At 48.6% G+C, this 13,497-nt stretch overlaps 1 protein-coding gene and 1 long non-coding RNA gene across 3 annotated transcripts in view; both read right to left on the reverse strand.

Moving 5' to 3' along the window:
- Nucleotides 1-361: 361 nt before the first annotated feature.
- Nucleotides 362-13,497, reverse strand: part of LOC145543581 (uncharacterized) — a 22,964-nt gene continuing 9,828 nt past the window's right edge. Inside the window, exons 2-3 of the long non-coding RNA XR_014080880.1 lie at nt 2,375-2,604; nt 362-1,742 (exon numbers count right to left, since the gene is read on the reverse strand). This is a non-coding gene — a long non-coding RNA (uncharacterized LOC145543581). The remainder of the gene's footprint in view (nt 1,743-2,374; nt 2,605-13,497) is intronic.
- GPR55 (G protein-coupled receptor 55) overlaps nt 4,112-13,497 on the reverse strand; it is a 63,527-nt gene continuing 54,141 nt past the window's right edge. For both annotated transcript variants that reach the window (XM_081585597.1, XM_081585598.1), the window contains exon 2: nt 4,112-9,025. In XM_081585597.1, the coding sequence (XP_081441723.1) occupies nt 7,971-9,017 (1,047 nt within the window). In that variant the 5' untranslated portion in view covers nt 9,018-9,025 and the 3' untranslated portion in view covers nt 4,112-7,970. The remainder of the gene's footprint in view (nt 9,026-13,497) is intronic.

A 13,497-nucleotide genomic window follows, 5' to 3' on the forward strand; every position in this document is an offset into this window, starting at 1 on the left:
CAGGCAGATTCTTTACCAGCTGAGCTGCCTTGTGAGGACACAATGAAAAGGCGCCTGAGGGCTCTCACCAGAAATCACAAGCTGCGGGACCTTGAACTTAGACTGCAAGAACTGTGATAAATTTCTGTTGTTTAAGCCCCTCAGTCGGAGGTGTTTCGTTATGGCAGCCCCACAGGTTAGGCACCAGTCCCTTTCTAGAAATGGGTTTGCAGCATGAGATCCCAGGGAGGAAATCTTCCCTGGTGGTCCAGTGGTTAAGACTTCACCTTCCAGTGCAGGGGATGTGGGTTAGACCCCTGGCCCAGGAGCTGAGATCCCACATGCCTCGTAGCCAAAAAGCCAAAACATAAAACAGAAGCAATACTGTCACAAATTTAATGAAGACTTTAAAAATTTAGGTTCACATCCAAAAAAATCTTAAAAAAAAAAAAAAGAAATATCAAGAGTTTCCAGCTCCATGACATTAATTTTCATCCCCAATTTATCCATGTGACTTCAATGTCCCAGCTTTTGAAGTCAAATTTTCTTAATACTCCAAGAATGATCAGCTTGCTCCCATGTTTTATTAGTTTGCAGGAGTGCATTTTCCTGCCAGTTTTCCCTCCCCAAGTACTTCTGGGTCTCCTGCCCCTGGATGTGCTGACGAGTCCCCCATATGCCTCCTGGTTTTGCATTTACACCTGCTCCACTCTGCTGCATGTGTGTGATTCCAATCAGTGAGAGCTGAACCCAGCTACCACTTGAAGTCTGTGCTGAGGACTCATAAAAATGGGAAGGAAAGCACAGCCAAGAGGCTTGTATCTGCCGTTGAAGGTGGCCCCTCTCAGAACCCAGGGCCAACAACATCCGGCACATCTTGGGGGCGGCCTACCCACCTGTCTGGTGCCAGGTCTTTTGGAAGCTTCCTTGACCATCCCACACCCTTGGTCACGAGGCCTCTCTGTCCTTCAGGGAAGGACGAAACCCCACCGTCCACCCCTAGAGCTGTGGTTGGATCCTGGACCTCACACGATGGTCCCTGGGTCATTGGATGCCTGTATGTTTCCCAAGTCAGGGTCATTCAGGCACCACCAGCCATGACCATCAGCTTCTTGGATCCTCTGCATTTGGCCAGGTCAAGGCTGTAACTGCACATCTTCCCTAACTTCTCTGCGGCTTCCACTGGCCCTCACTCCTTGAATGAGAGGCCACGCACACACGTGTTTGTGCACCACCACCCACAATGTGCCACCCGCAGAGAGGGCTCTCTGGCCGGGAACACACTTCACAGAGACGTTCATTACACAGACGCACCCTGAGGTCCCTCTTGCGTGACTGTAAGTGCCCCTCGGATCCCTAGATCTTAACAGCCTCCCTCGCAGGGTTGCACTTGTTCAAGTGAGGGCCACAGGACAAAGGCTTCTCTGAGGCTTCAGGGTGAACTCAGGGCCCCTCCCCCCAGCGGAAGTGATGTCAGCCTTTGAAGTGACAGGGCTTCGAAGACCTCAAAGCCCTGAGGGGCACGTTTAGCTCCCCATCAAGCGCCCTGTAGGCCCTCCTGCAGTGCCTTTGTGTGGAGGACACATCTCGCAGGCTTGTGGTGGTGGTGGGGGATGGGATGCTCAGGCCAGTGTTAGGGCAGAAAGACATCTGTTGGTCCTTCCACCCCCAGCTCCTGCGCCCACCTTGACCTGCCTGCCATATGCTCTCAATCAAATGTCCATTCACGGCTCTGTGTCCTGCGAGCACTGGAGAAGCTGCCTCTAGGTGAAAAAAAACGAGAGGTGGCTGTAATGGAGGTTTCAGGGATTATTCCTAACCCTCCTTCCCCGGATCTTCTGTGGCATTTTTCTGCAGACCTCTGAGTCCTCTGTCCCCCTCAGCCGTGGGGTCTAATAGTGGCCCTGGAAGGTCACAGCCCACAGCACAGCCTACGCTCTTGGGTTGATGGAGGGGGGTCTTGTGTGGGTATGACCACCATCCCCACATGGTTCCCATGTGGGGACGCCTCTGTCACTACCTCTTGACTGTTCTGCACACCAGACTCTCCTCACACCCACACAATTGAAGCTCTCAACTGTTCTCTTCACTTATCTTTCAACAGAATGCTTTTTAACCTCTGTTAGTCTCTATAGTCGCCCACCAGGTCTCAACCATTTCAAGCCTCTGTGCACTCTCTGTTTATTTGTGGTAACACGGCTGTCATCTCACTGCAAATATCATTTGTATCCTGTGGCAGCTACATAGCATTCATACAATGACTCTTGGCTTCACAGGGTCTCCAGAGAGAGAGAGACTCTACAGGAATACAGTGGCCAAGTGCAGTTTGTGGACTAGCGTTCTCCATGTAAAAGCTCCTTGCGAGCCGATATTCCAAGGGAGGGTCCATCCTTACCCCTGAAGGGACATCGTGGTCCAGATGTGGGGTGGCTTCTGGGTCAGCCGAAGATGGCTGTTGTCTTAGCCTTCTTGTGCTTCCAGAGCAGAATACCACAGACCTGGTGGCTTTAACAACAGTTCTGGCGGCTGGAAGTCCAAGATCAAGGTGGCAGCAGGGTTGATATATGCTGAAGGCTCTCTCCTTGTGTTGCAGAAGGCCATCTTCTTGCTGTGTCCTCAAAGACCCTTTTGAAAGGAGGGGGAGGAAGCAAGCATTCTGGTGTCTCTTCCCATAAGGGCACTAATCCCATCACAAGCACTCCACCCTTAGGACCTCATCTATACCTAAGTATCTCCCAAAGGTCCCATCCCCAAATACCATCATATTGGGGGTTAGGGCTTCAACAAACAGATAGCGGTTGCTGTTGTTGAGTTGCTAAGTTGCATCCGACTCTTTGAGACTCTTTGCAACCCCATGGACTGCAGCACCCCAGACTTCCCTGTCCTTTACTATCTCCCAGAGTTTGCTCAAGTTCATGTCCATTGAGTCAGTGATGCTATCTAACCATCTCATTCTCTGCCACCACCTTCTTTTTTGCCTTCAGGCCTTCCCAGCATCAGGTGAGTTGGTTCTTTGCATCAGGGCCAAAGTATTGGAGCTTCAGCATCAGTCCTTTCAATGAATATTCAGGGTTGATTTCCTTTAGGATTGACTGGTTTGATCTCCTTGCACCCTAAGGGACTCTCAAGAGTCTTCTCCAGCACCACAATTCAAAAGTATCAATTCTTGAACTCAGCCTTCTTCATGGTCTAACTTTCACATCTGAACATGACTACAGAAAAGCCAAAGCTTAGACTCTATGGACCTTTGTAGGCAAAGTGATGTCTCTGCTTTTGAATACTCTGTCTAGGTTTGTCATAGCTTTCCTTCCAAGGAACAAGCATCTTTAATTTTGCAGCTGTAGTCACCATTCACAGTGATTTTGGAGACCAAGAAAATAATACCTGATTTGGTGGGGAGGGTGGGTAACATAATTCAGTCCACAACAGCCGTCAAGGAGCAAAGGTGTCCCCAGTCATCCCTTGGCACCCCGGCCGCAGCTGGGCTAGGCTCAGGATTTTGGGAGGCTCAGGAGAACTGCCAGCACCTGGCTGTTCACATTCTCTAGGAGCACTGGATAGGTCAGCAGGACTCACGTGGGATGAGCTATGAAGGAAAAATCAGATCTAACCTGGGCGAGACGGACTCACTCCATGGGCAGTCAGAGCAGGGAGGGGTCATTGGTGGAAGGCTCCCGGAGAACTGGCCCTGTGTCTTCAGCCTGTTCACGGTCAGCAGGTATGCTGTGCTGGGCTGCATAATGTGTGCAGAGGAGCCAGAGCCTTCGGAGGTGGCTCCAGCGTCATGGTGGTGGTGGGACAAGATGGCGGTAGCAGGGTGAGGTGGACGCAGCACCACAGCCTGTGGGGTCTGTGTGGCCCAGCTGCCACCAGAGAGAACCAGGTATACCCAAGTGACTGTGAGGAGCTGCATTGTGACCCTGCAGGGTCTGGCTCCTGGCCACTTGGGACAGGTCCCAGCTATGCTCGTGAGGCCAGAGTGTAGTTCTCTGTGGTCCCAGACTCAGTGTCTAGGTGGCTTCTTTGACCTGGCCCCTTAGTAGTTCCTTTGACGAAGATTACTGGGTCACCTGATGAGGGCCATCAGTGGCCAGCTCTTTTCTGGAGCCAATAAGTGTAGCCTAACACAAGGTTACTCAGCATCATAGAAATCTATTTATTACTCAGCATCACAGGAATCTATTTATTTGGAAAATCAGATCAATCAAATTATTGTTTCCAATTAACTGTCTTAGTTTCACACATGTCCGTATACCAAGTGTATCTCAGAGTTTTTCAGATTAGGAGTACAAATAAGGTGACACATATGACCAGACCACGTCCCTAAGCCTCCACTGATTTTAGTGGTGACAATTTCGGCTTTTCCACAGCTAGGTTCAGCTGTCCCCAATTCACTGACTGCTGCTTGCTGCAGGTGGATTCATCAGCACCCTGACCCTAATCCTGCCCCTCTGCCCCTCCTGTGCCAGCTGGGCCTGACTGCTGATTATGGGCCAGACTGAGCCCCGAGGGTGGACCCTCCTACAGAGCAGTCCAGCCTGCAGCACTGGATCTGTGCCCAGCCCCACCCCACAGGCCAGGATGGGTCCCCCTGGGGAGAGAGAGCAGATCCATGCCCTCCCCTGAGAGTACTGGGATCAGTCACGAGGTCCCCAAGGCTCACCCACAGGTCCACAGTTGTCACATCCACTCCATACCATCACATCCCCACAAGGACCTACAGCTAATAGTTAATTACACAGTTCCTGAGTCTAGACTCCCCTCCTGCCCTCTGTCACCCGGCTCAGGCAGAGTCATGCTGCCCATAAGACAAGACTGTATGCTTACAGACATCACTGGGAATGATGGGTTGTCAGGGTCCCTTCATCCTTTTCTTCTTTAGAACCTTGTCTGGCCCTGAATACAATGGTGGCATGAACTGTCCACTCAGCTTCACCAGGCAGGCTCCCAGCTCCTGGCGCAAAGAGAGCAACTGGGGGAGGGGCGACTCATAGCTCCACCCATCCCGGGCTCTGACCACACCCAGCCGAGTGTCCTGCTGATGCATGTCTGGCTTTCTGAGAGTAGCACAGGTATGCCTCAGTCCAGGATGGCCGTGGGACTGTGCAGCCCTAGGCAGGAGGAGCAGTGTCCAGGGCTTGGGGCAGCCGGGCAGTACTCATCTCGGGGTCCACAGAGCCCTGACTCTGTCTGGCACCCCGTACAGGCCCCGTCTGAGGGGCGGAGTCTCTGGTCCTGGGCATGATCACTGCTCCATTTCGACCTTTCTTCCTCACCCTTCCCTCCAGCCCCACGGAGTGCGACCTGACCACTGACCACAGGGGAGGCAGGAGAAGGCGAGGCTCCTGCTTGTCAACGGCTCTCGGTCAAATTGAGGGTTCTCAGGCAGGAAGCCACCCTGCCCTCCATCCTTCCTGCCGCTCCCACCCCCTACCCCACCCCTCGAAGAACCCCAGCACTTCAAGACTTGGGCGATTACCCAACCTCGCCTCCTCCCACTCAGGGTTTTATCTAAATCACCCTCTTCTCCCCACTGCACATCCCCCACCCCCTCCCCTCTTATGCTGCAGGTAGAAGGTGGCTGCTTTTCCTCCTAAAGACTTCCCCTCTGTGCACATCATCTCATTCGTCACTTTTCATCCCACTCACTCCGTCTTGCAAACCATCCTATAATTTATCCTGATAATCATTTCACTCCCTGGCACAGCTGAGTCATCGGCAGGCTTTCAGCTGTCACCGCCACACCTTGTCTAGAGCATCAGAGAAGCCCAGTCCAAACCCTGAGTGAATCATTTACAGTTTCCAGCCAGGAACTGCCAGGAGCCCTGTTTCGTTGTGATGGGTCCTCCATCCCTGTCTCTGGCTCTCTCATCTTCTCCCTCCCAGCCACAGAACAGGGACAGCTCTGTGAACAGTGCCACCGTGGCCAGCTGCCTAGCCAGGACTCTGATGGGCAAGTCAAACATCTTGCTCTTCTCTGGCTGAACCAAATCAAGCCAGGTTCCTTCTCATCATTCTCAAGGAAACTAAATCCAACTAAATCTAAAACTAAAACTAAACCAACAACGTCCCAGCCTGTTCAACACAGCAAGCTGGTCATGTCCAGGAATTTTCCTCTCCCAGGCTTGTCTCTACTGCCTCTCCTCACCCTGGCCAGTGCTCAAAATCCACGCAGTGGATGCTCAGATAGCACCAAGGAATGGGCTGTCCACTTCCAGCCTTTGGCCTGTCTCCTACCTTTCCCAGGTATATCCTGTCCCTTCTAGGCTCTCAGGTGTCACCAATAGCTTTTCACTCTGTCCCCGCTGCTTCCACAAAGTGTCCACAGCTTCACACAGCCTGGTCCACACCAGTGCCCCTCAGTCCCTCTGCAGCTTTCTCTTGGGGACAGGAAGGTTTGGGTGACCTCTCAGGCCTTTCCAAGGCCCATAGAAAACTTGAGGTTCTCTGTGCATACTTGCTCTCCCCAGTCACCCCCTCTGCTGGCATCTCTGTGTGGTCATTGGTCAACAGAGCTCCAGAAGGGACCAGAAAGTCCAACCACTCTACCCCAGGATCCCCAAACTAAAAAGGAGCTTCAGCAGTCCCTCCCACTCCATCTCTCCTCCATGCCCAACCCTCTCGATTCTCTCTCCTAACCCCTCTCTTCCTTTCCAGAATCTTCTAGCTTAATAGAAGGACAGAGGAGAGTTGGAAAACAGCCTTATTCAGATGGTCTCTTTCTCTCAGTTCTTCTGCCTCGTGCTTTTGTCATTGTTGTTCAGTTGCTGAGTCGTGTCTGACAGTTTGTGACACTGTGGACTGCAGCACGCTAGGCTTCCCTGTCCTTCAGTATCCCCTCGGAGTTTGCTCAAACTCATGTCCATTGAGCCAGTGATAGCATCCAACCATCTCATCCTCTGTCGCCCTCTTCTCCTTCTGCCCTCAATTTTTCCCAGCATCAGGGTCTTTTCCAGTGAGGCGGCTCTTCACATCAAGTGGCCAAAGTGTTGGAACTTCAGCATCAGTCCTTCCAATGAATATTCAGGGTTGATTTCCTTTAGAATGGAGTGGTTTGATCTCCTTGCAGTCCAAGGGACTCTCAAGAGCTTCTCCAGTAGCACAATTCAAAAGCATTAATTCTTCAGCACTCAGCCTACTTCATGGTCCAACTCTCACATCCACGCATGACTACTGGAAAAACCACAGCTTTGACTCTACTGACCTTTGTTGGCAAAGTGATGTCTCTGCTTTTGAATATGCTGTCTAGGTTTGTCATAGCTTTCCTTCCAAGGAGCAAGCATCTTTTAATTTTGTGACTATCGTCACATCTACAGTGATTTTGGAGCCCAAGAAGATAAAATCTGTCACTGTTTCCACTTTTTCCCCACCTATTTGCCATGAAGCGATGGGACCAGATGCCATGATCTTTGTTTTTTGAATGTTGTGTTTTAGGCCAGGTTTTTCATTCTTCTCTTTCACCCTCATCAAGAGGCTCTTTAGTTCCTTTTTGCTTTCTGCCATTAGGTGGTATCATCTGTATATCTGAGGTTGTAGATATTTCTTCTAGCAATCTTTATTTCAGTTTGAGCTTCATCCAGTCTGGCATTTCGCATGATGTACTCGGCATATAAGTTAAACAAGCAGGGTGACAATATACAGCCTTGATGTACTCCTTTCCCAATTTGGAACCAGTTGTTTCATGTCCAGTTCTAACTGTTGCTTCTTGACCTGCACACAGGTTTCTCAGGAGGCGAGTAAGGTGGTCTGGTATTCCCAACTCTTTTAGAATTTACCACAGTTTGTTGTGATCCACATAGTCAAAGGCCTCCTGCTTTGGAGAGTGAGAAATTGAGAATTCACCTGGGTTCTTCAGAGCTCCCCAGATATTGACACTGAGTGGCTTATGTCAAGTTGTTTGGGTTCTGGGGAAAGGTTTTGGGGCCACATTGAGCAAAGATGGCATTCAAGTGAGCATCAGAGGGAGGGCACACCAGCAAATGTGCCACTTGTCAGCCCACCACATCAGAGCCCTGGAAAGGGATATCCACTATGGAATTCAGGTTGAGGTTTCCTTCCTCCAGGCATGACTTTTTCCCCTTAGCCATGGTGGTCATGGTGTCCTGGTGGACTAGCTGGGCCCTGGAAGGCCGGTGGGCCATGATGTCCATGCGGAATTCTTTGATGACAAAGTAGTAGCAGAAAACATCCAGGCAGCAATTGAAATTGGAGAAACACATGGACAACTGCAGGAACAAGATAATATTCTGCTTGGCTCTGCACTCCACGATGAAGCCATTCCTCACCAGGAACTGCAAGAAGAAACTCAGGTGTACGGGAAGAAAGGACACCACAAAGACAGCCAGGCTGACTGCAATAGTCCAGATGCAGGCCTTCTGCTGGACCCAGTCCCTGGTGTGGTCCCGACGGGCAACCAGAATGTGAATACTTCTGGAGGAGCAGAAACCAATGATGCTCATGGGAAGAAGGAAGCCGAAGACCTCAAAAGGGAAGAAGACCTTGGCACTCCAGGTGCCATCAGACATGTTACGGAAGCACGTGTAATTTTCCACTTTTCCATGGAAGCTATAGATAGGAGTGCTCCCAGCCCACACCAGCACCCAGATGATACAGCAGATCCCGAAGATCTTCCTGGGGGACCGGAGGTGGCTGACCAGGATTGGGTACCGGATGGCCAAGAATCTGTCCATGCTGATGAAGCAGATGGTGAAGATGCTCCCGTACATGCTGATGAAGTAGAGGCACTCCACCAGCGTACAGAAGGGAAGGAAGGGGCCCTTCACTTGGGACAGGACCATCTTGAACGGGAGGGAGAGCACCAGCAGCAGGTCAAAGACCGCCAGGTTGATCATGTAGATGGAGGTGGCAGCGTAGCAAGGCCACCTCTTCTTCAGGAAGGAGCTAAAGCCTCGGATGGCGAGCACATTGAGGAGCAGACCGAGGAGGAAGGTAGGGATGTGGACAGCCATCTCCACAGTTTTCATCAGCTCTTCCACATCTTTGAAGGAGCAGTTCTTGCTCTGGTTCTGCTGGCTCATATTCCTTCCTACAATGTCAACATAGATGAGATGAAGCTCCTCTTACTCTCTGAGAACTAATGGAGTCAAACAACTTTGTCAAGACTCATGAACACATCCCCTTTATCACACAGCAATCTATGTTCTCCGAATAACAATTAGAAAACACAGGAAGGAAAATAACCTTCTAATTCTGTTGCCCAGATGTAATCACTGTGATATATATATATATATATAATTCCAGACTCTTTCTGCACACACACACATGTATGTGTGTCTTTATCTTTTACAAAAACAGAATATGCATGACTATCTGTTCCCTTTTCTCCAACCAGAAGTCTTTCTGTTGAAAGTAGCAGCAAGACCATAAGCCCTGACCCAAACTGGTTTCATCAAAGAGAGAATTTCACAGAACTGGAAACAAGAAAACTAGGGCACTGCTGACTTGAGCTGCAGATTGTACAGCTTCAAATGCTGTTTCCAGAACCCAGTTCCTCTTTGTATGTTGCCCCTATGCTCCGCCTCACCCTCATCCTGAAGGTGGGACAGAGCTACCCCAACCCCTATCTGTAGGGCTGGTGGCAATCAGTGCATCACATTCCCCAGGACACTGTCATTGGTTCATTTATAGGTCCGGGGTGAATATTTGACCCAGAGCAGATGAAAAGTAATGAACCTCTTGCTCGGGTTTTTAGGAAGGGTGTTGGGGCTTTTCCTTTGGGATTTGAAGTTGGGAGGATAAAGTCTGAAGCTGCTCCAAGAAGAAAACCATACAAAGACTGGAAAAACGTGGAAGAAAAAACATTCCCAAAGGGAGTGAAGTGAGGGCTTGTGCATGCATGTGTGCTCAGTCGCTAAATGATGTCCAACTCTTTGTGACCCCATGGACTGTAGCCCACTGGGCTCTTCTGTCCCTGGGATTTTCCAGGCAAGAATACTGGAGTGGGTTGCCATGCCCTCCTCCAGGGATCTTCCCCACCCAGGGATCGAACCTCCATCTCCTGCATTTCAGGCGGATTCTTCCCCACTGAGTCACCGGGAAGTGAAGTGAAGGCTTGAGATCTCCGTAAGGCAAAGAAAGGCCTTTGAACAGACAGAAAATTAGAGCTGGCTTCAGGAACAAGAGGATCGAGGTTGCAGGTGTGGCTGCAGATGGTCGCTGGATACCAGCAGACAGATGGAGATCACAAGCCCTTGGGAAGGCAGGAGTTGAGTATTTTTAAGACCCTGTACAGAATGTCATTCCCAAACCCTCTCTAACTGCTGGCAAAAACAGAAATATACATGCATCTCTCATCCGTTGAGCACCATATATAATATACATTATTTGGTGCCTTTCCAGAAATTCAACATTTTCCTATGTGCTAACTTTTCTTATAGGTTTATGTCATGGAAGATCTAAGAAAATGTACTGACGTGTATTAAAAGCTTCAGACTCCTGTGGTCTATGTGAATGGTGCCTCCTGGAGTTGTGCAGTGTTAAGTCCCAGGTGTAACTTAACTGCCCCAACCTTAGGATGCCTGGAATAAATTAACTGTAAGCTGGCAGGTTGCCCCCTCCCGACTGAATATCCCAAACTATCCAACAACCTTATCTCAGAAAAATAGCTAGAATAGTTTGGAACCAACAAGATAAGTTTCAAAAATGACAAAAAGAACAGACAAGAACCCAATTTGGATCTAACTGAAAGTGTTGCAACACCAAAGAGGAAGGCTCATTTGGCTAAGAGAAGTCACCTTCAACATCAGAAACAACAGAAAACCAAGAACCACAAAGATAAGAGCAAATACAAGCTTGTGCTTAAAGAAATTCAACAAAACTGCAAAAGAAGGAACTTGGCGCATCCGTTTGGGGCTGGGTCATGCTCAAGCAGACTCCATGGGTGAACCCAGCTCATTGCTTCTGATTCAAAGATTAGAACTAAAGTGGCCAAGAAAAAAAAAATTAGTGATGTTTAAAGATAAATCCAAATTCAAGCCCAAAACATGGCTGAATTGAACAAACTGATGAAAAACTAACAGAGGGAAAAAAATGGTTCTAAGATGCCAGGGCTTGTCTGAATTGACTGTACCAATTATTCGTGTACAAGTATTCGTGTGGAAAAGATACAAGTCAGCTAACAGTGTCCACCAGCAGGTAAATCCTAAAGGTCACATTTGAATTGCTGAAGAACTTCAAATGTGAGCTTTTCAAATGTTAATTTTTGAGGCTAGAAAAGCACACCATGGATTGGCAAAAAGAAATTAGGTTGAAAAAAAATACTTCCAGCTAATGGTAGAGTGAGCAGAGAATCTGAAAAATTAATCCCCTGAATTCCCTCTGAAAGTTCAAGGAAACCATCTTTTTAACAATCTTTTTTCTAAAAAGATCAGGAACTTCACTGGAATAAGGTAAGAAACCTCCAGGCTGCAGCAAGACATAAAAGTCATTTTTTTTCCCCGAAGATGGGCTGCAAATAAAAAGCAATCCACTTGTAGTGGGAGCTAGCAACCTCTCACTCTAGACCTGTTGTCTGGGGGTGTTGATGGCACCTGTTCTGGCCATCTCTGGGATCCACTGAAATCAACTGAATCAACTGATTGCACTTTAAGATGGTGCGGGGAGGAGGCTGAGAAGCAAATGCTGAGACAGTATTAAACATTTGACAGATGTATTAGGGGAAAGGCTGGTGAAAGATAAAGGGTGAGATAAGAGTGTACGGGCTTCCCTGGTGTCTCACTGGTAAAGAACACATCTGCCAATGCAGGAGATGTGGGTTTGATCCCTGGGTCGGGAAGATCCCCTAGAGGAGAAAATGGTAACCCACTCCAGTATTCTTGCCTAGAGAATCCCATGGACAGAGGAGCCTGGCAGGCTACAGTCCACAGGGTCACAAAAGAGTCGGAGAGGACTTAGTGACTAAACAACAACAAAAATAGGAGTGGACAGGAAGAGCCCTCAGACCGCAAAGCAGTCTGACACCTGTGTAAGGAGAGAGGGAAGAAAGAGTTGGGCAGGAAGAGCTTCAGACCGTAGTGCAGCTCTGAGAATGATGGGCCAGGTCATCCAAGAGACCAGAAGCACAAATTGCCTGTTCAAGTTCCACGTCCAGCAGGAATCTCCCAGGACCAGCGCCTCCTCAGAGTCCTGCCATTGGCTAGAAGCAGCCCGACGTGGGCATGACCCCAGTTGGATTGTCAGTCACCAGGGCCCTGGTCCCAGCTTCATACCAGGAAGGAAATAAAATGAATGTGGAAAAGTCATGGATCAAGCAAATTGGGTCTATGAACAGACATGAAGGGCCTGAGAGGAACTTTGTTAATCATAAGCAGCTGGTGCCCCAGAGGTAGACTGAATTATACCACAGAGAAGATGAGAGCTTGGATTAGAGGAACCGTGTTTTATGCAGTTTTTGGAAAGAAAGCCACTCTCAGATGTCCTACTTACATCTTTGTGCTTAGTCGCTCAGTTGTGTCTGACTCTTTGTGACCCCACGGACTGTAGCCTGCCAGGCCACTCTGTCCATGGGGATTCTCCAGGCAAGAATACTGGAGTGGGTTGCCATGTGCTCCTCTAGGACTTAACATCTTTAAATGTCATTAATATAAAACCTTACAAACATTTGTGAATAAATAAACCAAGTTTCCTGGAAACCTCTCTGAAAAAATTAACACCAGAAAAGTTTCAAGGGGTTAAATTTGAGCACAAGAACTTCATGCCCAATTGGGTGGCTGTTGAGGTGTGAAGATCATAGAAAGCCAACTAGGTATGTATGGCGTCCAGGAAAAAAAAAAAAAAACAACTGCCTCCAAGAGGCAGAACTTTAGATCTCCAAGAGATGCCAACAATAAAAGATGCAAACATCAAGATGGGCAAGTTCAGAGAATCAGAAGCAGGAAACTGGAAAGAGACCAAAGCTATGACGAATATAGTTACAGATTTAGAAGAAAAAAAAAAGTGAAAGAGATCTTGTGTGCATGCTAAGTTGCTTCAGTCGTGTCCAACTCAGAGCCACCCCGTGGACATAGCATGCCAGGCTCCTCTGTCCATGGGATTCTCCAGGCAAGGGTACTGGAGTGGGTTGCCATGTTCTCCTCCAGGGGATCTTCCTGACCCAGGGATCGAACCAGCATCTCTTGCATCTCCTTCATTGGCAGGTGGGTTCTTTACCATTAGTGTCACCCGGGAAGCCTCAAAGAGATCTTCCATGTCTTTAAAAAAAGACAAGCTGTAATACCTCAGATAAAGTAACGAAGAAGGAAGATGTTCTTGGGTTGCAGAGGGCAGGCATGACAGAGAGCACTAGGACACAGGCAAAGAAAACATTTCATAAAAGGGAAATTAGAAGTCATTGTTCTGTCTTCTTTTTTTAACTTTGATAGTTACAGAAAGCATAAGATTTTTTAAACCTTGACCTAACAACTGACTGTTAAAAACAAGATGCTTATCCTCAAAATCACTAAAGCTGATAAAGAGAAACAAATCAGACAAAACAGTCAAGGAGTAAATAGAATGGGAAAA

The sequence above is a fragment of the Giraffa tippelskirchi genome, chromosome 3, assembly GCF_054371585.1.
Source record: "Giraffa tippelskirchi isolate mGirTip1 chromosome 3, T2T-mGirTip1v1.2.pri, whole genome shotgun sequence".
NCBI classification, from domain to species: Eukaryota; Metazoa; Chordata; class Mammalia; order Artiodactyla; family Giraffidae; genus Giraffa; species Giraffa tippelskirchi.